At 40.0% G+C, this 24,892-nt stretch overlaps 1 protein-coding gene across 2 annotated transcripts; it reads left to right on the forward strand.

Moving 5' to 3' along the window:
• The first annotated feature begins 268 nt into the window (after positions 1-268).
• On the forward strand, positions 269-24,892 carry LOC129025355 (variable charge X-linked-like). Of its 2 annotated transcripts, XM_063659933.1 has the most exons (4): positions 269-413; positions 5,684-5,749; positions 23,989-24,325; positions 24,517-24,892. In XM_063659933.1, exons 3-4 carry the CDS (start codon positions 24,227-24,229, stop codon positions 24,802-24,804), a joined length of 387 nt encoding a protein of 128 aa, XP_063516003.1. In that variant the 5' UTR covers positions 269-413; positions 5,684-5,749; positions 23,989-24,226; the 3' UTR covers positions 24,805-24,892. The 2 variants fall into 2 exon arrangements, with proteins under 2 accessions (XP_063516003.1, NP_001414401.1); NM_001427472.1 differs by lacking the exons at positions 269-413; positions 5,684-5,749 and having other exon boundaries at positions 24,085-24,325.

Consider the following 24,892-nt stretch of genomic DNA (forward strand, 5'->3'; position numbering starts at 1 on the left):
AGAAGGTGGAGGAGACAGTAAACATGAGGCCTAGGCTGACCAAACAAAGCCCTTCTGCAGGTTAGCATAGCCCCTTGTACCTCTCCTGCCCTTGGTCCTAGCCATGCATTGAAGAGAAAGGGGTAGAATCAGAATCTGTGAGTCTCTAAAAGAAATTTAGACACATCAGATTATTTTGAGTAAAATATATAGAAAACAAATATTGCTGTATTGAGTGCTTTTCAGAGCATATATGTGACGCATCTTATTTTCCTCTATTAAAGACCATGTGCAATAAAGGGTAATGGGTGGAAGTGAAGAAAGACAAACCCATCCTGCCCCACCTAGAGGACAAGTTACTGGTAACTTGCTGTTTTGAGGAAACAACACAGGGAGATCACAACTACCTGAAAAGGACTTTTCTGCAAACAAATGTAAGTTATGTTGCATTCATAAGTAACTAAAGCCAAAACCCTACTCAAAAGGGTTATGCAAAAAAGGATAATTACTGGCTCATACCAACTCAGTGGTCGACCATTAGCCTTGTGTAGGAACTGTATTCTTTACCAAGAATTGTAAGTATTCAATAATCGTTGGTGACAACTGGGCAAGTTTTCCCTGTTGTAAAATTGTAACATAATTTATTCCAGTGAAAGAAATCCATAGACATTATCCTTAACATTGACAGACCAACTGCCTAGAGAAATTCTTTTCTGAAACTGTTTCCTAAAACAGTTATTTTACACACACCAGCAACAGGACTAAGAGAAAATAGTATCAGAGATCTTTCAGAGACCGTATCAACAGAAAAAATGTAAGTTGAAAGTACAAATTAGTTTTCAGAATAAATGGTCAGAATAAATCATTAGTCAACCGCTACTTTTAATTAGCAAAGCTTTAAAAGCTCACTCATTGACTTAGCATAATGTCCTCCAGGTTCATCCATATTGTCACAAGTGGCAGGATTTTCATAGCTGAATAATATTCCATTGGGTATATAGATCACATTTTTAAAATCCCTTTATCCATTGTTGGACACTTGGGCTGTTTTTACATTGTGGCTATTACGAATAATGCTGCTATGAAGATGGGACTGCAGATAGCTCTTCAAGATCCTGGTTTCAATTATTTTAGATATATACTCAGAAGTGGGATTCCTAGATCATATGTTAGTTCTATTTTTGATTTTTTGAGGAACCTCCATATGGTTTTCCATAACGGCCGTACCATCTTACATTCCCACCAACAGTGCACAAGGGTTTCAGTTTTTTCATATCCTCACCAACACTTGCTATCTTTTTTTTATAATAGCCAACCTAACAAGTGTGAGGTGATATCTCTTTATAGTTTGATTTGCATTTGCCTAAGGATTAGTGATGTGGAGCATATTTTAATATACCTGTTGGCCATTTGTATATCTGCTTTGGAAGTGAAATAAGCCTGTCACAGAAGGACGAATAATTCATGATTCCACTTAGATGAGGCATCTAAAATAGTCACACTCATGGAAGCTACTCAGGGGTTGCTAGGACCTGGAGTGGGAAACATGTTCAATGGGCATAAAGTTTCAGTTATGCTAGATAATAAGGTCTAGAGATCTGCACATCGTTGATGCCTATAGTTAACAATGTGGTATTCTACCCTTCAAAATTCGTTTAGAGGGGAGATCTCATGTTAAGTGCTCTTACCACAAAATTAATCAATCAATCAACACAAGGAAACTTTGGAACATGTTCAATTTGTCTATGTATTAGTCCGTTTTCATGCTGCTGAAAAAGACATACCTGAGACTGGGTAATTTATAAAGAAAAAGAGGTTTAATGGACTCAGTTCCACATGGCTGGAGAGGCCTCATAATCACGGTGGAAGGTGAAAGGCATGTCTTACATGGTGGCAGGCAAGTGAGAAAGAGAACCAAGGGAAAGGGGTTTCCCCTTATAAAACCATCAGACTCATGAGACTTATTCACTACCACGAGAACAGTATGGGGAAACCTCCCCCATGATTCGATTATCTCTCACCAGGTCCCTCCCACAACACGTGGGAATTATGGGAGCTACAATTCAAGATGAGATTTGGGTGGGGACACAGCCAAACCATATCAGTTTATTACCTTGATTGTGGTGATTGTATCACAGTTATTTGCAAATGTCCAAACTCATCAGATTATACAGATTAAATATGTGAAATTATGTGTATATCAATTATACTTCAATAAAGCTATTAAAAAATAAAAACTAAAATAAAATAGAAAATAAGTTAAAGTCCACCCACTGAAAAAATTATAGTATAAAACATAGAATTATGCCAGGCATGGTGGCTCATGCCTGTAATCCCAGCACTTAGGGAGGCCAAGGTGGGAGGATCACTTGAGGCCAGGAGTACGGGGGCAGCCTGACCAATGTGGCAAAACCACATCTCTACTAAAAATACAAAAATTAGCCAGGTGTGGTGCCATGTGCCTGTAGTTCTAGCTACTCAGGAGGCTAAGGCATGAGAATCCCTTGAACCCAGGAGGCGGAGGTTGCAGTGAGCCGAGATCGTGCCATTGCACTCGTGCCTGGGCAACAGAGCGAGACTCTGTCTCAAAAAAAAAAAAAAAGTGGAATTAGGAAAAATTTATATAAAATCTAAGGCAAAAAAAGATGCAAATAATTTATTTAAAAATTGATAGTTTGATTTAGCTTTTATTTCTGAAAATTATAATATGATATATCCAGAGCAAATCGAGAAAAGCACTTTACACAGTAAAGCTTGGATATGTTCAAAGTCACAACTAGATAATAGAAAAATATTCCATTTAAAAACTGTTAATCTGTATTAAAGGAATCCTGCCAAAAAAGAACTGGGAATCTTTCATGAATTTATAGGCACTGTTTGCCATCCTGATCCAATTTTTCTCTTGTTGAAACTGCTTCATTAATTTAATGTGCAAGAAATAAATATTTGATGTGCAATTAGTTGGAGATTATTATGGCCATAATGGAACCTTTCCAAATAAACAGCTGCTCCAGCACTTTAAATGCATGAAAAGCAAGGCAGAAAATAGAAAATATAATGAAACACTAGCTCTACAGGAAAAAAAGTTAAAATATTCAATTAGTGAGTAAGGTGGCTGCTCATTTAGAAGTTTGGTGGTGGTTTATCAAAGCATAACAGCATAAGAGCTGCTAAACTTTAGCCAAATATCCATCCACCTAAATTTTCATGGAAACATTCACCTGCAGATGTAATACATTCTTCTCTGACAAGAAGAGAGTGTTAGGAGAATAGACATTGGCCAATTCCACAAATTCCTTCACGTGTTTTATTATATATACATAAATGTATATCAATGTAAATTTGTTGAGTTTTGATTATTCTACATTGGCATTTATATATGCACTATAAATACCTATTTGTATATCCACATATGAATTGTAATGATTCCACTTTGAGAGGGAATAATCTGCCTTAAAAGTTTCACATTGACTGGGCTATTTTAAGTTTGAATCCTATTCTAGGATTTCATAGCATGTATGCAGACCCCGTGAAGGAACTGACACTATTAAGTTAGTTAAACTCTTTGGGAGTTTTACAAAATGTTATCTTCCTTTCAAAATGGACTATAAGATTTGGAGTCAGTTGTCTCTCTTATCTACTGCACTGGGAAGCACCTGAGGGTAGATACCATGGCTAATATCTCAGTATCTCCAGACCCTGATATAGTTCCTGACACAGAGTAGCTCAGAAGTATTCATTGAAAGAATGCCTAAGGCAATTTGCAATACGGATGGGGAAGAGATAGACATCAAAGGGTGAGTATTATGAGCTACACACACACACAAAGTTTACTAAAATAGATCAATGTCTCCTATTGAGATGTGAGCAAAAGGATGCAATCCCATTGGCATTCTGTTCCACTGCGGACCTAATAGTAAAAGGGCAAGGGAGTTCCTGGAACTGGCAGTATTTGGCTTGTAATTACAGATTTGAATATCAAAAATAGTCACTGGGAACTGCTTACAATGACCAATGTTTTGGTATACTTTTCTAGAAAACTGACTTGGGGAAAATTTATTACTTATTGGGGCTCTATTCTATTTTGAGATTCGATTCTGCAATTAATTACATTTTACTCCTCCGCTTTGCTCTAAAAAACTCATTGGTACAAGGGAATTCAATTTTTAAAAAAAATTATTTTCTCTGCTCCCTGCTGCTTCCATGAGTGAAACACACGCACATATGCGCACACATACATGCATACACATGCTCACGTGCGTACTATGGAGGAGTAAATGAAAGAATAAAGGCATTCCTGTAACACCATTTTGCTCCAGATTCGATCCATTCGAATGTGATAGATGGACACAAACTGTCTTGCTACACATGGAGGTGTACTGTCTTTGATGGCCCTCCCATGAGTAGGTAGGGTTAGTGCTTCCTTCCCTGGATTCTGGGTGTACCTACAATGTGTCTAAGAAGGAAGTGATGCTGAAAGTCTCCCAACACGAGGTACTCAAAGATCATACGGCTTCTTCCCAGTGTTTGTGGCATTCTCCCCTAGGGATGCAGGCACCATGCTTCGGAGAAGCCAAGCAGCCATGTAGATAGGTCCCACATCAGGTCCCCTGCCAGCAGCCCCAGCTGAAGTTTCAGGGATAGGCAACAAAATCCCCAGACATGTGAGTCGTCAGACTCGTGATGATGGAGCCCCCAGCTATCCTTCCAACAAGCCAGCTGTCGCATGGAACAGAGGCAAGCTGTGCCCACGGAGACCTGCCCAAATTGCAGATTTGTAGGGAAAAAAAAGACTGCTGTTGATTTCAGTCACTAAGTATCATTTGTTATGAAGCAAAACACAACTAAAACACATGTGTGCCAGAATCTGAAACCATTTATTTGATAAACATATTTTTAGCTTATAACATACCAAAGCTATTCAAATGTGTGGCTTCATTGCTACCCATATCCTGCTGTCCCCACATTACACAGTAAGGAGGGGAGATTTATTAAAAAATATCTTCTTGTGAAGCCAGAGCCTAAGTCACTGCTGCTATTCAGGAGCTTACATTATAATGGGAGAAAATGGGGACAAATACATAAATTAGTACCATAAAAATAGTACACAGGAGTACTCTGCAAGTTCTCCATTCAATGCATGTGTAAGGCATGCTACTGAGTCCCAGGAACATTGCTCTTCATGCTATAAATGCAGCAGGGATGAAAGTAGACAAGGATCCTGCTGTCAGGAATTCTATATCCCTGTGCACATCAATAACCAGTAGACAAGCAAACACACAAGACCCTTTCAGATCAAGAAAAGTGCAGAACACAGCCAGGGCACAGAGTTGAGAGGAATTGTGACCATAGACAGTGAGGGAAACGAGGATCTGTCCCACAAAAGATGACTCTTTAACATAGAAATTATTTATGAGCCAAAAGTAATTAGAAAGCAGAAAATGAAGGAAATGTTGGCCCTGTCCTCCTGCTTTTCTGCCTAAAGGCAAAATACAGATTCTCCTTTACTGGAGATGACTCTAAACTCTTATCAGCCCAGAGATGGCATCAGAGAGATCTGCAAACAAAACTTACTCTGTTAAGTTTCTTACAATATATTTACCTTCCCACCATTTCTGTCCCTTGGAAGCTAAAACCACTTTCCTTTGTCTTACCATTTCTCTACACATGCATTGTTCTTGGTGGAATATATCCTGTAAGCCAGAGTTCTAATCCACTGCCTTGAGCTACCTTTCACTGAGATTTCTCCTGTATGATGTGAACAGCACAGGTGAGTCAGCTTCCATTTTCCTTCTGTTGACTTGCCTTTTGTTATAGGAGTTCATCCCAACTAAGCTTATGGAGGATGAGAAAAAGTATATTTCTTCCCTGATAATAGACTATGGTCGAATTTTTCTTCAATAAGATGGCATTTAAGCTGAGGTCTTATGGAGAAAGGTGGTTGGCCATGGCAATACATGAGGAGAGAATGGGGAAAGAGCAAATGCAAAGACATTTGAGGGACTTGGAGAAACAGAAAGTCAGAACGTAACCAACAAAGGAGAAGTAATGAGAGGGAGATCTTTTGGAGAAATATTCCAAGTGAGTCTTTGCGGGACACATGTGTGCCAGAGTCTGAAACCATTTATTCAGATGTAGTAAAAGGGCCTTCAATTTTATTACCCTGATTGCTACGGGAAGCTACTGGAAGGTGTCAAGCAGAAAAGTCTAGTAATCATTCACGTGGATTGAATATAAATCACTTTGACTGCTGAGTGGTGCCTGGGTGAGAATCGGAACAGGGAGACCCAGTTAGAACACTGCAGTTGATCTTCATTATCTGCAGATTCTGTATTTGTAAATCCATCTAGTTGCTACAGTTTATTTGTAACCCCCAAATGAATACTCCCTGTGCTTTTGTGGACATGTGCAGAGTGGTGAAATATTCTAGTACATTCCCAGCTGAGGCTGAGTAAGGAGACACTCTGCCTTCTTGTTTCAGTTCTCATACTGTAAATAACTATTCTTTTCATGGTCTATCTAGGGCTATATTGTTTGTATTTTTGTGCTTTTTGTTGGCGCTTTTGCTGTTTACAATAGCCCAAAAATGCAGTGCTGAAGTGCTGCCTAGTGTTCCCAAACACAAGGCGGTTGTGATGTGCCTGCCTTACAGAGAAAATACATGTCTTAGATATGCCTCATTTATGCATGCATGACAGTGCAGTTGGGTGTCAGTTCAATGTTAGTGAATCAACAATATATATCCAGTAAAGTATGTTTGTACGAAAACACACCCAAAACAAAGTTATATATTGGTTGGTTGATGAAAATGAAACTGGAGCTCACGGGAACCTAACCCTGAATTTTCCAAGAAGAAATGGTTCCATATTCAGTGTTTGTGATGACCTCTTAGAGCACAACTACCTCCAATAAGCAGAATTAACCGCATCCCAGTAGTCCAGGTGGAAGACAAAGGTTGTAGAATTGGTGAGAAGTGGTTGAGCTTGGTCAACTGGCAGGGTTTGGGAGTGATCTGAATGTTGGACAGGAGAAATGGAGAGGTACTGCCATGTGTGGATGCTACGTGGACAGGCAGGGAAGGGTTGCATCAATAAAAAAGGGACCCACATGAAGAGGGCAGCATTTGAACTGTTCCTTGAAAGGATGAACTCATGCATTTCAAATTTATCTATCACATATACACATGTATTTAAGTGGAAGTTATATACTCACACAGCACAGGAACATAAAGCTTAGAAAATTTATGAGCAAAGTAGAGTTATTTCTTGTAGTATTTTTAAAGGACATGTTTGTTTTGTGTGTGTGTATTGGGAACTCAACCCTTATCTCACTACAAATACGTTAACACAAAATAAATTCATTGGCCTATATACAAAAGCTAACACAGTAACATTTCTGGAATAAATCATAAGAGAAAAATCAGGAACCATAGGGATAAGGCATAAAACTATAAACTACAGAAGTAAAGAATTGATAAACTAGACTTCATCCATGTTAAAAACTTTTCTCTGGAATACACCAATACACAAAAAAAGTCAGACATAGAATGGAAGAAAACATTAGCAATACTAATCTAATAATGTAATGGAATTCAATATATATAAAGAATTCTGATAACTCAATAATACAGATCAAAAAAGCCAATTAAAGATAGCAAAAGACACATTACATAAGAAGAAATGTAAATGGCCAATAATGGCACGGAATGTTGCTCAACATCATTAGTTATCAGATGTTGATGCTAATCTGATCAATTATATGTCAATTATATCACAATGCAACTCCACTCTGTACCCACTAGTCTGGTTTAAGTGGAAAATTCTGACAATTTCAAGTGTTGTGAAAAATATGAATGCTTACTCACAACTTGTGGGAGTCTAACTTGGGAAAAGTCCTGGAAAGTTGTCATAAAGTTAAGCATAGTGACCATATAACTCAGCTATTTCTCCTTTCTTTCTTTTCTTTCTTTCATTCATTCTTCTCTCTCTCTCTCTCTTTCTTTCCTTCTTTCCTTCCTCAAATTTATTCAATATTCATCGAACCTTTCTGATTTTTAAAAGACTGCTCTAAAGTCAATAAATACTATATAACTTACATTCGATTGCAGTGAGGGGCAGAGAATTATCAAGCAAAATTATATTTCAAAAGATTATTTCTTTAAATGGGGTTAAACGCTATGAAGAAAAAGTTATGTATTTCAGATTGAAAGAGAGTAAAAGGAGAATGTGGGCAACTTTGTATAAGGTGATTAGGGAAGCAAACCTGGAATAATGTTATTTACAGAAATTAATGCAATTAATGGACATATTCTATACTGATGGCATATTTCTATATAATCTCTGCCTCTAAATATGTAGGCATAAATCATTTTTCTTTAACCAATATATAGGTCTCTTTTTTAACCAAAAGAATTGTTTAATAGAGAAAGAAGACTTAGTTGAATCCCAATGGTGAGAGACATCAATTTTAAACCAAAAGTACTTCTGGGTGTTGGCAGATATCCTCCATAGACAGCTACCTCTCTGTGGTTTTCAAGATGGTGCCCTTAGGATATAGGCATCAGCATCACCTGGCAACCTTATTTAAAGGGAAGCTTCCAGTGACTACTTCTGGCAGTCTTATTATTAACAAGCACTTGGGTTGATTATTTGGTATCTTAAAGTTTGAATACCATTGGCTGTCGGTTGCAACTTTAAAAGTGCTGACATAAGATTGAGGAGGATATATTTGATTCTGAGTACAACAGGCAGGATCTTATCTTTGTGATAATGAGCCATGGGGGACTTCTTAACTTTATGCAGGAACTTCTTAGGCTGCCTGGACTACCAAGCTCTAGTCTTTCCTGGAGAACACTGAGATGTGAGTATTAGATCTTGGGGCCAGGAGTTCTGGCCAAGTTGGAGCACTGAGAATGCAAGAAAAATCTCTTAAAATCTCACAGACTCAGTTTGAACCTTGGAGAAGAAGATCAAAGTGATAGTATATACATGCACAACCCTATTGACCCTCTCCAATGAGGTTTTGAAGATCATATGCATACTAAACCTAATGTTGATATTCACAGTTTTCATGCAAGAAAAGAATAGAAAGTTATTGAGTTTCTACTGTGTATTAACACCTTTAAAAATATTATCTCAATTAAAATTGCTGAAATCTTCTCCATGACAGTTTAGGGACAGTATTGCTTTCTACATCCTATAGGAAGAAATAATTGGTTGAAGCAGGAGAATAGAAATGCAAATCCAAACCTTGCTTTCGCCACAAGTTCAGGTTAACTCTAGAAGCATTATTAGATTATTTTATTCTAAATTCCTTTCTTTTTAAATTAAGAGTATTTCATGTGCTCCTTGTATGCGTCAATCAAGAAAGACTTTAATTTGGCTTTTTTTAAATGATCCACCACCCTTCCACGTGCTGTCTAATAACATGTTCTAATATTATGATAGAATTGCTGAGTTCTAAAAATGCATTTCATAATTGAGATGGTGGCTTATCAATGGCGGCAGGCTTAAAATGGACAAGAATCCAAATACTTGTTTCAAGAGTTTATTTTTTGTTCCTGGTTATCTAAAAACTGCTAGACAATTTTTTACCTAATCATATCTCAAGTAGTGTTCGATGAAAACATTTTTTTTAACCCATGGAAACATAAGCAATGCAAAAAAAGTGCGTGTGAATAAAGAGCTTTATTTTGGAAATCTAGGGAAGAAAATATAGCATACCATTTCCCAATTTGTTTTCCTACTCAAGACTTGTGCTGAAAATACCAAGCCAAAGATAATCCATGGTTCTTAATCGTATACCGTTAGATGTGCATGACCAGGAGTTGTCAGATGCGCATGACCAGGCGTTGTTACAACTCCCCCTGTTGACCTATCTCCTGTCTTCTTCTCATTGGAACATTTGTTCTTTGCCCCAGAGTAAGGAATCTGGCCATATTTTCATTAATTCATTCTAATACCTATTTTGAGGATTAACATATTTAATATGCTTATATTGAATATTTGTCAATTTGTATAAAATTATATTTAAATATATGTGACATAGGGCCAGGTGTGGTGGCTCACACCTGTAATCCCAGCATTCTAGGAGGCCAAGGTGGGCAGATCACTTGAGTCGAGGAGTTCGAGACCAGCCTGGGCAACATGGCGAAATCCTCGTCTCTAGCAAATATACAAAATTTAGCCTGGCGTGGTAGCATGTGCCTGTAATCCCAGCTAGTCGGGAGGCTGAGGCAGGAGAATTGCTTGAGCCTGGGAGGTAGAGGTTGCACTGAGCCAAGATCACACCAATGCACTCCAGACTGGGTGACAGAGCCAGCCTCTGTCTCAAAAATAAATAAATAATGTGACATAGCATTCTGTATATAGTACAAGGTTCAATGGTTCAAATGCTTCCATATGTAGGTGTGGGCGTATCTGTGTTTACATATGTACATGTATTTATGTGTGCATGCAAACATGTGTGTGTACATATATAACTAAAAGTCATATCTATAGTACAAATATATATACATACATATGATTTTTTCAGTAGTATGTGTACACACATATATGCGGTACATACAATCGTACATATAGTACAAATATATATCTGTGTGTGTGTGTGATTTTTTAAAAAGATTTGTGTTCCACCAGGAGGCTATTTCCAATATTTGTATGGTCTCTAAAGGATTTAATTAATTTATACTACAGTCCACCTTCTCTTTTAACATTTAAAACTAGAATGTTTATGGCTAGATGGTGGTATTTCAATGAGCAAGACCTTCTACATAATAAGTCATTTAAAAACTTGCCGTTTAAATCAATAAAATTTTGCACTCAATACTTTTGCACTCAAAAGTATTTTAAAGTTATCTAATATTTTGAACTTTAATTCACTTATTAAACAGAAAACATCCACTTGGGAAAGTCTAATACATCTTTGGTTAACTGCACAATGTTTAAAATCCAATAAAACTTAATAAAATAATATTTTACCAACAAGAGAATTAATTCCTATGAACTATTTATCTATTTGTATAGTCTGAGGCTCATCATAAATCAAATAAAAGCATAGTACCTCAGAGCAGAGAAGTACACATAATATGCTTGTCCTAACATGATTTTTATTACTTGCATTTCCCTCCGGAGGAATACAGTGAATGAATTAATGAAGTTGGCTTTTATTACTGATTCATTGCATATAAAATGAAAAAGCCACTTTGGATGTTCAAGAATTTACATGCAAAGTAGACTAGGAATTCCAATGTCAGTTTATGGACTATATATGTGTACTGAAGAAGGAACAGGGAAAACACAAAACTGAGGGTGTTTTCTGGTGGATGGGACTGCCAGGAGGTCAGTGTGCCTTGGCTGAAGGAACACGGGGTGGTTTGTAAATAAAGCATACAAACCATCAGCCTAGTATTTTTGGTATGGACATCAGGATGTCTGTGGACAAACCCAGGCAATTGCTAAATGCAAAGTTGCAGATTGAAGTCTGCTGTGGACATGAGGCTTGAGCCCCCAAGGGTGTCCTAGACATTGGGATATTAGTTTGGACCCTGCCAGAGTTGGTTCAGGGGTCGGGGTAGGACTGCAGCTTTTTACATGGTTTTAGGTGAAAATGGGGGTCGATGTTGCCTTTAAAGCCTGTTCAGCAAGGAGACCACTTTGCCAGGCTCTACTTATGATTGACAATAAATGAATTATCGGTTTCCTTTCCTGTGCCCATGACTTCACTTTACTATTGTGACAACTTTCTTAGTGAGAGAGAGCAACGCTGGATGAAAGGGCAATGGATTGTTACTGAGAACTTTGTTTTGTGTGCAGAGGTGAAGTGAACAGGGGAGTAGAGGTTATAAAGTGTTATTCGGGTTCTATGTGAATACCTCTGGGTTTATTGGAACCTCTGAATGCGATGCCTTTCTCTCCTGCTAAACAGTAAGTAAGGACTGGGACTGCTTCTGCAACATGGCACAGTATCTGGCTTGAAAAAGTACTCGATTAATATTTATTAAACAAATGAATGAGGTTAAGTGAATATATAGAATGATGGGATGGATGGATGGATTGATGGATGGATGGATGGATGAATGGATGGATTAATAAATGGTTCATAGTGTGCAAAAGAGGGAAGAAGGCTGGGCATGGTGGCTCATGCCTGTAATCCCAGCACTTTGGGAGGCTGAGGTGGGCAAATTGCTTGAGCCCAGGAGTTTGAGATGAGCTTGGGCCACATAGGGAGAACCCATCTCTCCAAAAAATCTTAAAAAGTTAATCAGGCATGGTGATGCACACCTGTGGTCCCACATACTCAGGAGGCTGAGGTGGAAGGAACACTCGAGCCCAGGAGTCCAAGGCTACAGTGAGCTATGATCATGCCACTGAACTCTAGCCTTGGCAACAGAGCAATACTCTGTCTCAAAAAAAAAAAAAAAATAAAGAAAGAAAGAAAAAAGTAGGGGTGAGGCATAAGAGGAAAAAGAAATGCTCATTACTTTTTTTGAAGTTATTAAAACATACAAATAAATCAGAGTAGTCCCTTCAAAGAAAGATTAGATTAGACAAAACCTCTGGTAGCAGGTCTTATGCCTGGTGAGACTTTGGATCTCCTCCTGGACAAGAACTTTCTACCCTGTTATAAACATTCAAGACAATCTCTTAAGTGCTCTAAGTGATTTAGCATCTATCCCTGTGATGCAACCTGAAGCTAAAAAAAACCCTCCCAGATTTCTACTTAGTTCCGCCTCTTCCTTCTCCTTCTCCTTCTCTTTATTCTCCTTCCACTTATTCTTCTCACTCTCTTTCTTCTCTTGTTCAGAATTTATCTACTTCTTTAAATGTAGGCAGGAGCAGGCTTGGTCAAAATAAAAATGTTGTAAAACCTTGATTTCGTTAGTTTGGTTGTTACCCCCGACAATGCAGTAAGCTCAGAACTGCTAAGATTTGATGATGGAATTCGACCAAAAATTATCAGAAAATCCTGCATGTTGTACAGGAAGGGGGCCCTGAGACACTTGGAACTTTACAAGAGCATCAGAGAAACAGGCAATTGGGCAACACTGAGGAAAGGCAGAGAGGTGAGGGAGACGTAAAATGTCACTGATGTAATTTTGCCTAGAACCACCCACAGCACATTGTAAAAACTAATTAGATCTCTGAAAAGAGACACACATGAGTGGATAAGTGAGCTCCTTAGGTCAAAGTGTTAAGGAGGTCCATAGTTACTGAGGTAAGGGAAAGAAGAACCATCAGAATGGAAGGAGTAGAAACATGAAAGACGATTATGTGAAGGCAGTGTCTAGGCGATGAAAATTAAAAACTATAAAGGAGGAACAATGCATCAAATGAAATACAAGAAGCCAAGAAGTCTCAGAGGCTTTGGATGCTTGAAAGGATCCTAAGAGGAGTTTCTCCAAGGGGCTGAAATGGGTATTAGAAAATATTTTAGCTAATATATGCAGGAGAAGTTTCCAGAAGACATTATCATAATTGAAGAGACAGGAGTGGAAGTAAACATTTCCATTACGTGTAGTTGCATGAGTGTATCTTTAGAGATGATGATCAGAGAATTCTGGAACACCCTGTGATACAATATAGTGTAGTTTTTATGACCTAAAATAGCACATTAGGTAGCTTCTTGATGAATGTCATTACAGTGGTCTGGAGTTGAGGTGCTCTTCAATTGTCATATTCCTCTACAAACCTACACTGGTGAATTACACTGAAATAGCTAAAGGACCCAGGCAATTGTCGGTTGATGGTGTGCCTTAAATATATCATGTTAATATAGTGCTTGCAGTTTAAAATGCCTTCCCACATACATTTGCCCATTTAATTTCCTCAATGTGAGGCAGGTGCTAATCTCATTTTATAGTGAGAAAATTGAGCATTAGAGAGGCTGAAAGTGATACCCTAATAAGGGGCAAGAGTTGTTCTTTTTGTCAGCTAGGTCAACGGCCATTTTTGCCATTTAACTCATATCAAGTGCCCTTCTTCTTTCTCTATAACTGTGGGAAGACAAAGGTTTATCCCAAAGTGTGTGCTATAAAATCAGTCCTGCAAGTCGTATTTCCATGCATATCAATTTTGCCAATGTACACATTGCAAAATTACTTTTGTTCTTCCATTTTTCCATCGACAAAACACCAATGATGAGAAAAATACCTAATCCATAGGTGCTACAAGAATTAAGTAAATTAACATGTGTAACCTTCCTAGAAAAGTGCTTGGCAAAAGTAAGCAGAAAATAGATATTTATCATTATAATTGTTGGTGTTGTATTGTTATGAATGAAACGAAAAACAAAAGTATAGTCACGCACAGCATAACGGCATTTTGATCAATGATGGATCACATATAAGATTATAAGGGAGCTGAAAATATTCTATCATCTACTAATATTGTAGCACAACACATTACTTTTTCTATGTTTAGATATGAAAATACCATTGTGTGACAATTGCCTTCAGTATTCAGTACAGTACCATGCTGTTCGGGTTTGTAGCCTAGGAGCAATAGCCTATACCATATAGCCTAGGTGAGTAATCGACTGTACCATCTAGGTTTGTGCAAGCACACTCTGTAATGTTTGTACAATGACAAAATTGCCCAATATCACATTTCTCAGAATGTATCCTCGTCATTAATCAGTGCATGACTATAAACGTTTTTCGGGGGGAACCAATTTTTCACTTGTGAGCCATCTCTGATCAGTAGCAAAGTGTCCTGTTAGCTCCCATATGAAGGAGAGAAATGCTTGAGTGGCAAGCAGGAATGAAAGTGCAGTTAACCTACCTGTCCCGCGTGCTCTCAGGCTCTCTTCCATCAGCAGCAAAGCCCTCCTCCCACCCACACACACAGAGTCATGCACGTACTCACACAAATTCACTCACATGCATACACACACAGGGTCATACACACACTCGCACACACCTTCACTCACACATACCACCATGTACCAAGAGTCATACCTACCACCACCAAGGACGCCATTCTCCTGGCAACATCGAAAAGAAAGAAGAGAGGCCTTGCAGCTCGCCAGAACTATTTCTTGATAGCCACACTTGGCCAATGCAGTATTTGATGTGTCTTCAGGGAGGCATCACCTTTGCTGTTGTTATCGCATCCACATGGCCATAGTCATTGCTTCACAGAGGACTGGGTTAAAAAAAAAAAAAAAAAAAAAGCAAATAAATGACCACTCACAGGTTCTGAGTGGTGAGTGAGTAAATGTTGGTGCTGGCTCAGGATGGCTAATGGGAACTGGTAGCAATTTAGCTGGGGCCAGCCTGAAGGGCCTGGGGAGTGTGCTGCTGGCCGCAGTAGCCACTTCAGAGACGCCTCCAACAGCAATGCCAGGAAGGGACAGATAACACTGGAGCAACTTCAGGGCATCAACTCCCAGATCCTAGCTTGGCTGCCTGTCTATTGTCCTGTTTCCTCAAAACACCAAGGAATGGAGTCATTCATTAACTCAACAAACACTTAAAGATTGCATTCTGGGTTCTGAGCGGTTCTAGGTGCTAAAAAGAGAATAATAAACAAAACCACAAGGCTTTTTGTCTTCTGGAGCTGATACTCAAATTGGTGTGAGACAGATGGTACGTAACACAAAAAGCAGCTGTTATTGGTTAAAATTAGGAACAATGAAGAAAATGAAAGAAGGTAATGGAACAGAAGATGACATTGGATGAGATGAGCCTCTATGAAGAAAAGGAGCGAGCAAGAGGTCAATGGGTAATTTGGGGGCAGGTACAGCTGCATAAGTTGGTGGATGCAACAAGTGAGCTGAAAATTGAGTGACAAGAAGGAACCTACCATGAAAAATAAATGTAAGGAGTATGTATTTCTGGCAGTGCAACTAAGAACTGGCAAGGTTCTGAGATAAAGGTTCTAGAAAGGTGTGGTGTGTTCACGGCATAATGAACAGGAGGAGAGAGAGTTGTAAGAGGAAAACTCAGAGAGATAAAAGTGATGTGCCATGGGGAAAAGATGGGTTTAATTACATTTGGATGGAGAGAGATGGACAGGTTAGTAGCCTCTCAATAAGAAGGCCTGATTTACAATTTTATAGGACCATTCCGGTTACCAAGTGGAAGGTGGTGTGAAGGGGTAACGTGAGAAAAGCAGAACGAGCTGGGAGCTCAGACAAGAGGTGAAAGCAGACATGGGCCAAAGCCATCAGATTCATAGCACATTTGTAAGACACAGAAGAAAACTTGCTGCTGGATGAGATGCAGGGTGTGAGTAGATTATCGGGGGAAACACTCGTCCAAAAGAAGTAAACGATATAAATGATACAAAACCCAACCCGAAATTATTGCCAGTATCAGAGCCAACAATTCTGACTTGAATGATCATCCATCTCCCTACCCCCTACAAGGAGTCATTCATGAGAGACCATGAGTCTAAAACATCATTCTTGAATAGGACAAAGCCTGAGGTCTTTCTCAAAAAGGGTACTTATCCTAGACATGTTTCATATCCTGCTTTTCTAAAATTGCCTCTTTGTTTAAAACTATAAAATCACGTTTTGAACAAATGAATGAAATTGAAAATTCATATGCAATAACAAAATAAAATAATATTTTCCTATTGACATGGGAAAATAAAGTGTTTGTGTGAACATGATTCACTCACACTGCCTCTTCAGATATGAACAAATCATTTTGTAACATTGGTTTAATTCCATCTTTCTCTCCATATTGTAAAGATTATCTTTCCAACTTCACTTCAGAATAATGGTTTATTATTATTGTAAATTGTAGTTCTTCTCCCCTTTTTTCTTAGTCATTATATAGTAGTTGATTATCTCACTTTCTGTGGGGGTTGAGGTCCCCATTTTTATTTCCAATTTGTGATTTCCAGCTCCGTATTTTACAATATTATATTCTGTGCACTTGGCTATTGTAAAATGATTTCCTATTGCCTCTTTTGGGGGCATAGATTTGTAGCAATTTAGCCTTTTTTATCCATTCTTCCCAGAAGGCAGTTTGCTGACATTTATGGAGTTTGAACTGTTACAGAGAGTGAGATGTGCTTTGCATAAGGACATTTCTGTCATTGTTCTTGAGGTTAATGCTATGTGGACTCCAGTGGCCATGCTGAAATGGAGTGTGAGGTATGAATCGTTTCATTTTGATTTTTTCAGTGTATCAGAAAAGGACAAGGATGTATTGCTATGCTGCTGATGGTACCAGAAACTCTTATCTGATGATGATGATGATGATGATGATGATGATGATGATGATGATGTATTAATTATGTTCTGTGTTCAGAGACAGGGGAAGCTTCTGGGTGAATATCATTAATCTTCTAGCACTGACAGAGACTATCAAATGGAATAAGGAAGGGTAGCCTCAGAGGAAGGAAGGAAGGCCCTCCTGCAATCATATGCAGTTGTTAGGAATAAGTCAGCCCTCTAACTCTTTATATTGAGCCTCTTGATAGGGGATATGAAAACAGAAAGAGGTACTCAATGTCTACTCTGTCATTCTCCTTCCTGGCAAACTGCTTTCCCAAATACCAAATAGGGAAAGGTCCCAAAACAGCAGCAAGATTCAGGACTATTGTTGCAAAGTAAATGTGGTTCTCGGATCGATATACATATCTGGAGACTCTGAAAAAGGCCAAGTGCTTTACTTCAGATTGTTGATGCTTGAGAGCAAACTGTATGCAGTCCTTTTGAAGTCAACAGTTTATCATGGAGTTACAGATACACACTTCTTGGGCCTTCGCGAATACACTCATTGAGAGGCAATTTGATGTTATATCCTTGTCTTCTCTAGAGAACGTATTACACAGATGTCGATTTGGGTAGTGTTTTTATAATTTTGCAAATGAATTATTGCACATTGCATCTACTGTCACTCATAAAAGCCCACACAATATTCCTTGAATTTTAATTCGAGAAGTAGCAGGAGATCAGCAGAAGGAAGAGATTCACCCCTAGGAATAAATGTGTATGTTTTCTGTTATCAGCAAAAAGTACATCTATGTAGGTAAATAATGAAGAGAGAATTATACACCTTTTAAGAGTTATGTTTTTGTTGTTGTTGTTGTTGTTGTTGGTTTTGAACAGAGTCTCACTCCATTACCCAGGCTGAAGTACAGTGGCACAATCTCGGCTCACTGCAACCTCTGCCTCCTGGACTCAAGCTATTCTCCTGCCTCAGTCTTCCGAGTACCTGGGATTACAGGCATGTGCCAATACACCTGGCTAATATTTTGTATTTTAGTAGAGACAAGGTTTCACCATGTTGCCCAGGCTGGTCTCAAACTCCTGAGCTCAGACAATCCGTCCGCCTCTGCTTCCCAAACTGCTAGGATTACAGGCGTGAGCCACCACTCCTGGCCGAGTCATGTTTTCAACCCATAAGAGTTCATAGGTAAAGGATATATATATATATATAGCCATCAACAAATGTTGACCTAAATTTACAACCCAAGCTTCCCAAACTACTCAATATGAGCACTCAGGAGTACCAAATTCTTCAGGGTTTTCTGATGGACTTTGTCTTCATTTATTCTTTATGTTTTACGTTGTGCCTTGTCTTCATTTGAGCATTGCCTCACAGTCTTTTGGTTTTCAGCTGATACAAACATCAAATTAGTGAGAAGGAAAGTCTTTTGTTGGGGCTGTTTATGCCTTGTCTCTTTGAGAATCTCAAGTGTCCTGGGGTGTCCAGAAGCCATTTTCTCAGTTATGTTTCTCAGGACACAATTCTGAGACATAAGGAGGCCTAACTGACAAACTCCTCTTTGGGCTTCCTGCCATGGATTGTATTTCATTTCTAGATAATACAGCGAAAAGAGAGCCATCCGTACATTGCAGTATCACAGGGCTCAATGACTCATTAGACCTATGAAGAAAAAGGACACAAAAGGAAAAATATAAATAAATGCAAAAACTATATTCTGAACAATTTGGTTCAGTGGATAACAATAATTAAAAGGTGAGCTCACTTGATGAATTTGGGGGAACAACCAAAATGTCATCAAAATTGTAGATGACTCAGAAATAGATTAAAAACAGACCTAACAGGTCACAGAATCTGAATTTCTCCTCTCCAACTTCTAAACATGCCTCGCGATTTTCTTACCCACCAAATCTTTCTCCTGATCATAGACAACTCTCACCCAGATTGTCAACATATATAAAACTGGTTAAAATGATGAGAGGTCTTCAAATTTATTCAGAGTAAATGCTGCTTTAAAAATGGTCATGCAGCATTGAAAAACGATCATGTTGAAAAAACATACTTGGACTGAAGTGAGACTACATAACCTGTCTGATTTGGGTACAAAACAGTCTTATTTCTTCCATCTTGGTCACAGTGACAATGATATTATTATTTTATGGATTTTCTGGACATCTTCCATATGCACAGTTGGATGGTTATTTGATGCATTTATTTTTCTGAGTAGCTGATATTAAGTCAATTCTTGTTCTTGCTACATGAAACCAAGAGCTTTTCTTTCACAATCACATACCACGGGCTCCAGCTAACCAGCATGCAGGGTCACAGTCAGGCCAAAGAAGCATCCTAAACCCAATCGTGTCTTAATTTTAGAAAATGGAAAAGATCAATATACTCCATGTAGAAGAATAGTGTATTAGTCTGTTTTCACGCTGCTGATAAAGACATACTCGAGACTGGGAAGTAAAAGAGGTTTAATTGGACTTACAGTTCCAAATGGCTGGGGAGGCCTCAGAATCATAGTGGGAGGCAAAAGGCACTTCTTACATGGTGGTAGCAAGAGAAAATGAGGAAGCTGTAAAAGCAGAAACCCCTGATAAAACCATCAGATCTCATGAGACTTATTCACTACCACAAGAACAATATGGGGGAAACCGCCCCCGTGATTCAAATTATCTCCCACCGGGTCCCTCCCACAACATGTGGGAATTATGGGAGTACAATTCAAGATGAAGTTTGGGTGGGGACACAGAGCCAAACCATATCAAATAGGTAGGTACATCATGGATCCTGCATGAAAGGCAGTATTCTACAGATTTTAAGAGTCATGTTTTTAACCCATTTCAGTTCATGAGTAAATGATCAAAAATACAATATTGACACATAAAGGCTATTGTACCATCTATATATTAATTAAGTTTTTAGAGATATATATATATCTTTAAGGATAAATTCATAGATAGACAGATAGATAGATAGATAGATAGATAGATAGATCTATATATGCCCCTCATTATACTCTCTCATGTTTATCTGCCACCACACATAGAAAGAGAGACACAGAGAGAAGGTGAAGAAGAAGGTCAGGGAAGAGGAGGTACGGGAGAGGAAGAGAAGAAGAAGGGGGAAAGAGGTGATAATTTTTAAAAAGCTTCAGTGCAATGCAAAAAAACAAACAAACAAAAAGACAGCACCAGCACCTACAGAAAACAAACACCCACTTTAATTTTTCCCAGTGGTGGAATTGATTGTTCTGGGACCTGAGTAAAAGAGCAGGGATGTCTCTGTCTATTCTCTCTCTCATGTCAGTCAGTGTGATGCTGCTGGCCTGTGTTTGTGTTTGAATGAGGAAAGACCTTCACTCTAGTAATGACCTAGCAGTTAGCTTGGAGGACCCTGGACATATTTGTCCAGTTCCATTCAATACTCCCATAAAGTGCCTGTGGTATTATATTAGTTTGTTTTCACGCTGCTGATAAAGATATACCTGAGACTAGGAAGAAAAGAGGTTTAATTGGACTTACAGTTCCACAAGGCTGGGGAAGCCTCAGAATCATGGTGAGAAGCGAAAGGCACTTCTTACATGGCAATGGCAAGAGAAAAATGAGGAGAAGCAAAAGCAGAAACCCTGGATCTCACATCAGATCTCATGAGACTTATTCACTATCATAAGAATAGCAAGGGAAAGACCGGCCCCCATGATTCAGTTACCACCCCCTGGGTTCCTCCCACAACATGTGAGAATTCTGGGAGATACAATTCAAGTTGAGGTTTGGGTGGGGACACAGCCAAACCATATCATTCCACCCCCAGCCCCTCCAAAACCTCACATTTCAAAACAAATCATGCCTTCCCAACAGCCCCACAAAGTCTTAACTCATTTCAGCATTAACCAAAAAGTCCACAGTCCAAAGTCTCATCTGAGACAAGGCAAGTCCCTTCTGCCTATAAGCCTGTGAAATCAAAAGTGAGCTAGTTACTTCCTAGATACAATGGGGGTACAGGTATTGGGTAAATACAGCCATTCCAAATGGGAGCAATTGTCCAAAACAAAGGGGTTACAGTGCCCATGCAAGTCCAAAATCCAGCGGGGCAGTCAAATTTTAAAGCTCCAAAATGATCTCCTTTGACTCCAGGTCTCACATCCAGGTCACGCTGATGCAAGAGGTGGGTTCCCGTGGTCTTGGGTGGCTCCGTCCCTGTGACTTTGCAGGGTACAGCCTCCCTCCTGGCTTTCACGGGCTGGCGTTGAGTGTCTGCAGCTTTTCCAGGCCCACGGTGCAAACTGTCAGTGGATCTACTGTGATGGGGTCTGGAGGATGATGGCCCTCTTCTTACAGCTCCACTAGGGAGTGCCCTAGTAGGAACTCTGTGTGGGGGCTCCAACCTGACATTTCCCTTCCACACTACCCTAGCAGAGGTTCTCCATGAGGGTCCCACCCCTGCAGCAAACATTTACCTGGGCATCCAGGCGTTCCCATACATCTTCCGAAATCTAGGTGAAGCTTTCAAAACCTCAATTCTTGACTTCTGTGCACCTGCAGGCACAACACCACGTGGAAGCTGCCAAGGCTTGGAGCTTCTGCCCTCTGAAGCCACAGCCCAAGCTGTACGTTGGCTCCTTTCAGCCACAGTTGGAGTGGCTGGGACACAGGGCACCAAGTCCCTAGGCTGCACACAACACAGGGACCCTGGGCCTGGCCCATAAAATCACTTTTTCCTCCTGGGCTAGAGATAACTAGATGAAGCCAGTACCTGGAATAAACATATTCTTTGTCATATTTTTTCTTAGGTCTTAGTGACATAAAACTAGACATTTAGTGGTACCTAGGCAAACAGTTGAATAAACAACTAGCAATTAGTAGGAAAACTGGTTGAACATAGAAAGTTTAGTAACCATTCTAGTCAACTCTGTGTTCTTATTTTTTTAGGATTGTTGACTAGGTACCATGGATATGTTAACTAGAGTTACCTGGGTAAGAGTTAAATACAGAATCCTCCATAAAACTAGAATAACTGGTTGAAGACAAGAAGTATAAAATTTCATTCTTCTCAACATTTCTCATTTCTTGTTGGAATAATGAGTTAGTTCTGTTAATGTGTAGTAGTACCTAGGTTACTACAAATCAAGAACTAGGAAGAGATGACTAGATAAATACTAGATAAGTATTTGACACCAGGATGGTGAAAAAAAAAACCAGTGTTTTCAAATAGAAACTCTTATTTCCTGTGTGATTAATTAGTTAGAATTAGTACTGGAGATATCTCTATGAGATGTGGATTTCATTTTGGGGGGTGGTACATACTCAGCAGATGAACTGTTGGGTCATATGGTAGATCTATTTTGATTTTCCAAGGAACCATTATACTGTTTTTCATAATGTACCAATAACATTTCTGTCCTGTAAAGGTCCCCTTTTCTGCACACCCTAAAAGGGTTTCATTTTCTCCACACCTTTGCCATCATTACTTTTTATCTCTTTACTTTTTGATAATACCCGTCATAACAGGTGTGAGGTGATAGTTCATTGTGGTTCATTTGCATTCTCTGATTATTAATGATGTTGAGCACATTTTCATAAATCTGTCAGCCAGTTGTGGGTTTTCTTTCGAGAAATGTCTATTCAAGTCCTTTACCTATTTGTAAACCAGACTATTGTTTTTGCTATTGAGCTGTATGAGTTCTTTATATATTTTGGATATTAACTCATTATTAGATATATGGTTCACAAATAGTTTCTCCCAAACCATAGCCTGCCTTTTCATTTTGTTGATTGTTGACTGTGCAGAAGCTTTTAGTTTCCAGGCTGCTCACACTTGCCCTACATATTTCAGCTTCCTAGACCCCCACAATGTGTGAATGTGTGAGCCAATTGCTTAGAGTAAAGCATATCATATATAATATTATTCATAAATAAATACCATACAATAGTAAATAGATGTTTATGACATATATTACACACACACACACACACACACACACACACACACAAATATCCTGTTGGCTTAGTTTCTCCTTCTCTGAGGAACTCAGCCTGATACAAATACCCAGCTGAGAGAGTGTCTTTGCTGATCTTCACCGCTAGAAGCCAGTGCTTTAAACCATGAGAATGAAACACTGAGGGGCACTATGTGGACACTGGGAGAAGGAAGTGAGATGGAAAAGTTCTTTGACTGCATCCAAGAAGTGAATGGTCCTCAAGGTGCAGCAGAGGAATTTGTAGGAGAGAGGGATGATTGATTGACGGCCTTTTTTTTGTTTTTGTTTTTGTTTTTGAGGCAGAGTTTTGCTCTTGTTGCCCAGGCTGGAGTGCAATGGCGCTATCTTGGCTCACTGCAACCTCTGCATCCCGGGTTCAAGCGATTCTCCTGCCTCAGCCTCCCGAGTAGCTGGGATTATGGGCATGCGCCACCACGCCTGACTAATTTTGTATTTTTAATGGAGATGGGGTTTCTCCACGTAGGTCAGGCTGGTCTCCAACTGCCGACCTCAGGTGATCCACCCACCTTGGTCTCCCAAAGTGCTGGGATTACAGGCGTGAGCCACTGTGCCTGGTCAATTGACGTCTTCATATAGCCCTCCGTCCATCCCAGTTAGCATGGAGGGATTTTAGGTAGGTCATACAGAAACTGGGTAATGATGGCAGGTGTGCGGGAACAGAATGTACCACTGAATGGGAGGTCCGGGGGAAACATGTGGCAGAAATATCCTCCCGTACAACGTGATCTGCCAAAATTGAACACGGGGAGTTTAAGAGGGGTGACATGTCAGTTTGGGAACTATCTTTAGGGGTGCTAACCCAAATCTCCCTTTCTCCAACCAGAGCACCCTGCCTTCCTCATCAGATGTCACCCCCCCACGACTTCCTCCGCCATGTCCTGATGGTGCTTTGTGACGTGTAAGGCCTTCCTTCCCGCCCAGGGCTACCATTGGCTGGGTAGTGGAATGTTGACCAATCACAGCTCAGGGACGTGATCGCCACATTGTCCTGGGATCGCGGGAGGGGTATATACAGGGAGCCTGGAGTTAGTTGACCGTTGTGAGACCTTGAGCTGCGGAAGATGAGTCCAAAGCCGAGAGCCTCGGGACCTCCCGCCGAGGCCAAGGAGACACAAAAGAGGAAGCCCTCTCAGCCGAGCCCCAGTGGCCCGAAGAAGAAGGTGAGTGACCCACCAAGCTCCTCCTCGTCTTCCCCTCGCCTCCTTCCTCACAAGAATCCTCTCCTGTCCTCACCTGGCACAACCCCCCAACCCGGCCCACACTGCTTCTGAGGACACGTCCCTGTTCCCGGCCTCCTCCATCCTCGTCCCTAAACCAGAGCCCTTCTGTGATCTCCCTGTTGTCTTTCCAGACTACCGAGGTGGCCGAGAAGGGAAAAGCCGCTCGTAGAGGGAGACGCGGAAAGAAAAGGGCTGCGAAAAAGATGGCGGCTGTGACGGCACCTGAGGCGGGGAGCGGAGCAGCGGCACCCGGCCCCAGTGACCAGCCCAGCCAGGAGCTCCCTCAGCACGAGCTGCCACCGGAGGAGCCAGTGAGCGAGGGGTCCCAGCACGACCCACTGAGTCAGGAGACCCAGCTGGAAGAACTACCCAGTGTGTGGACGGCCGAGTACTCCCCTATATCCCTGAGCAGCGACTAAGTTCAGGCCCAGCCGCCAGACCTCAGAGATCTCACCAGCAGGGTGCTTCCCCTGCTGATGACAATAAAATGAATGTGTTGCAAACTGA

Source organism: Pongo pygmaeus, chromosome X, assembly GCF_028885625.2.
Source record: "Pongo pygmaeus isolate AG05252 chromosome X, NHGRI_mPonPyg2-v2.0_pri, whole genome shotgun sequence".
Classification (NCBI taxonomy): Eukaryota; Metazoa; Chordata; class Mammalia; order Primates; family Hominidae; genus Pongo; species Pongo pygmaeus.

Bases quoted from the DNA above. Each gene is read 5' to 3' on its own strand.
- LOC129025355 (XM_063659933.1), top strand. From the start codon at position 24,227: ATGAGTCCAAAGCCGAGAGCCTCGGGACCTCCCGCCGAGGCCAAGGAG. The intron at 24,326-24,516 runs GTGAGTGACCCA...TTGTCTTTCCAG, and splicing joins CCAGTGGCCCGAAGAAGAAG to ACTACCGAGGTGGCCGAGAA.